Source organism: Monodon monoceros, unplaced genomic scaffold (assembly GCF_005190385.1).
Source record: "Monodon monoceros isolate NGI ecotype Baffin Bay Population unplaced genomic scaffold, NGI_Narwhal_1 Super_Scaffold_15, whole genome shotgun sequence".
NCBI lineage: Eukaryota > Metazoa > Chordata > Mammalia > Artiodactyla > Monodontidae > Monodon > Monodon monoceros.
In genome coordinates, this window is record NW_021703771.1 from 9,470,460 (window position 1) to 9,472,374 (window position 1,915).

Genomic DNA, 1,915 nt, shown 5'->3' on the forward strand with positions numbered 1-1,915 from the left:
GGCGCAGCCCGGGAGGCGGCCACCCAGCGGTCCCCCGGCGCAGCCCGAGAGGCGGCCACCCAGAGCTTCCCCGAAGCTATCCAGGGTCCGGTTACCAGGTTCTAAACGCGTTTCGGGCCCAGGAGCAAGAGAGCCAGGCAAGGTCAAAGTGGAAGCCCCTCCTGGAACCCTATTCTGCTGCAGAAGCTGAGAAAAGAATGGTGTGGGTTGTTCTTGGTTTCCCCGCTCCCCGCCACTCCCTGTTAAATGTTTGCAAACACGAATCTAAAGAGTTCTAATAAAGCATCGAATTTCCCTAACGTCCGTTAATTGGCAGGGGGAAGGGGAGAGACAGGCACATCGCTCCAGCAGCCATTATCTGCTCCAGGTGGCTTTCTACCCAGAGGCAGGTGAGAGCTTTTGGCTTTCTAGCCGCCGGGGGCCGCAGTCTCTCGCGCCTCGGGCAGGTGCTTCCCCTGTGCTCCTTCACCGCGCGTATCTGGCTTTGCAAGGTGAGGGACCTCTCGGGCCGTCGAGTCTGTCCTCATGGGAAACCTTTCCACGCCTGAGATATTTCTACTCAGAGACAAGGGATGCGAAAACTTGGTTTCAACGGGCCTCACGGGTGGGCGCATCATAGCGCTGCAAGCAGAGACTTCCCAGCTCAGGCAGCTGCTGGCGACTAGGGGAAAACTGAAAGGGCCAGGACAGCGCAGCTGTCATCTCCAAGTGCTGGTGCCCTGGCTAGAAGTAAACTGTTAACAGCTGGGTGTTAGGATTTCTTTTTTTTTAAATAGCACAAGTCAATTTAGTGCTATGAAAATTTTCATTTTAAAAATCCTAGGAAACCTAATTTTAAAGAGCAGGGAGTGGTATGTCTATTGTAGACCCTTTGGTCACCAGTAATGATCACTCCAATTTTGAATAAGCCTTTAGTTTATAACAAGGGAAATAAAGATGCAAAGCTGAATTTACAAATAGGCTATTAACTATTTTCAGAAGAGGCAAGGCTGAGTGAACCTTAAACATTTAGACTCAAAATCAATGCAGACTCAAAGTTTCAATTGAGGCTGCATCAGAGTAGAATTAAGACTCAATCTTGATTTTTTGTCCCCCTCTAAGTAGTACTCACATGACCAGAACATCAAATTCTGTCCTTTATAAGAAAGATTACTGAACAGCAGGTAGCAAACCAATGGAACATTTAGGAGTCTCTGTGACTATCCTGAAACTAGGTTTAAAATACCCTATATATACACACATAGACATGTCTGAGATGATTTTATGAAAGAAAATGGTAAGATACAGTAAACATCCTTGGTTGGAGATGAGCCAAGAAAAGGAGACTGAACTTTAAATAAAAGCATTTAGGTGTGATAACACTTAGGTAAAATTCCTTATGCCTATAAAGTGTTGATTTAAAAAACAAAACAAAACCAAAAAACCTTACTAGTTTCCTCTCCAAGCAGGGCATGGACCAGTGACATCCAAGTTTTCACCCAGATCAAAGTCCCCAGACTTTCCTATCTGCCGTTTCAAGCTTACTGTCTTATGGAAGTAACAGTTTAACTTGCACTTTTACGTAATTGTATACACCTTTTTTCCCCTTCTTCTAGCAGCTTGATTTTTCTCAGGATGGGTACCGTTTGATTTAGCCCTTCCCTTAGTGGTTGATTAGTTTGTTTCTCCAATTACTCAATTACAAACTGCTGTCTTGAATTTCTACGTGCATGTGTCCCCTGCATTGGCAGGCAGATTCTTAACTACTGCACCACCAGGTAAGCCCCAGTCTGAACAGTTTTTGAATAGGCTGACTAGAGGCACCAAAGAAAAAGGTTCACTGTTGACAGACTGTGTGGAAAACGTCTGGGCTCAGCTGTGGAGCACACGCTGACAGTCTGCCCCAGGTCCTCCTGCCACTCCACTGTAGTTACAC

General features: G+C 46.2%; 1 protein-coding gene across 1 annotated transcript in view; it reads left to right on the top strand.

Moving 5' to 3' along the window:
- The window catches only part of KHDC3L (KH domain containing 3 like, subcortical maternal complex member), a 1,497-nt gene extending 1,220 nt beyond the window's left edge, over positions 1 to 277 (top strand). Inside the window, exon 5 of the mRNA XM_029223380.1 lies at positions 16 to 277. Within this exon, the coding sequence (XP_029079213.1) occupies positions 16 to 190 (175 nt within the window). The 3' untranslated portion in view covers positions 191 to 277. The remainder of the gene's footprint in view (positions 1 to 15) is intronic.
- Positions 278 to 1,915: the final 1,638 nt, after the last annotated feature.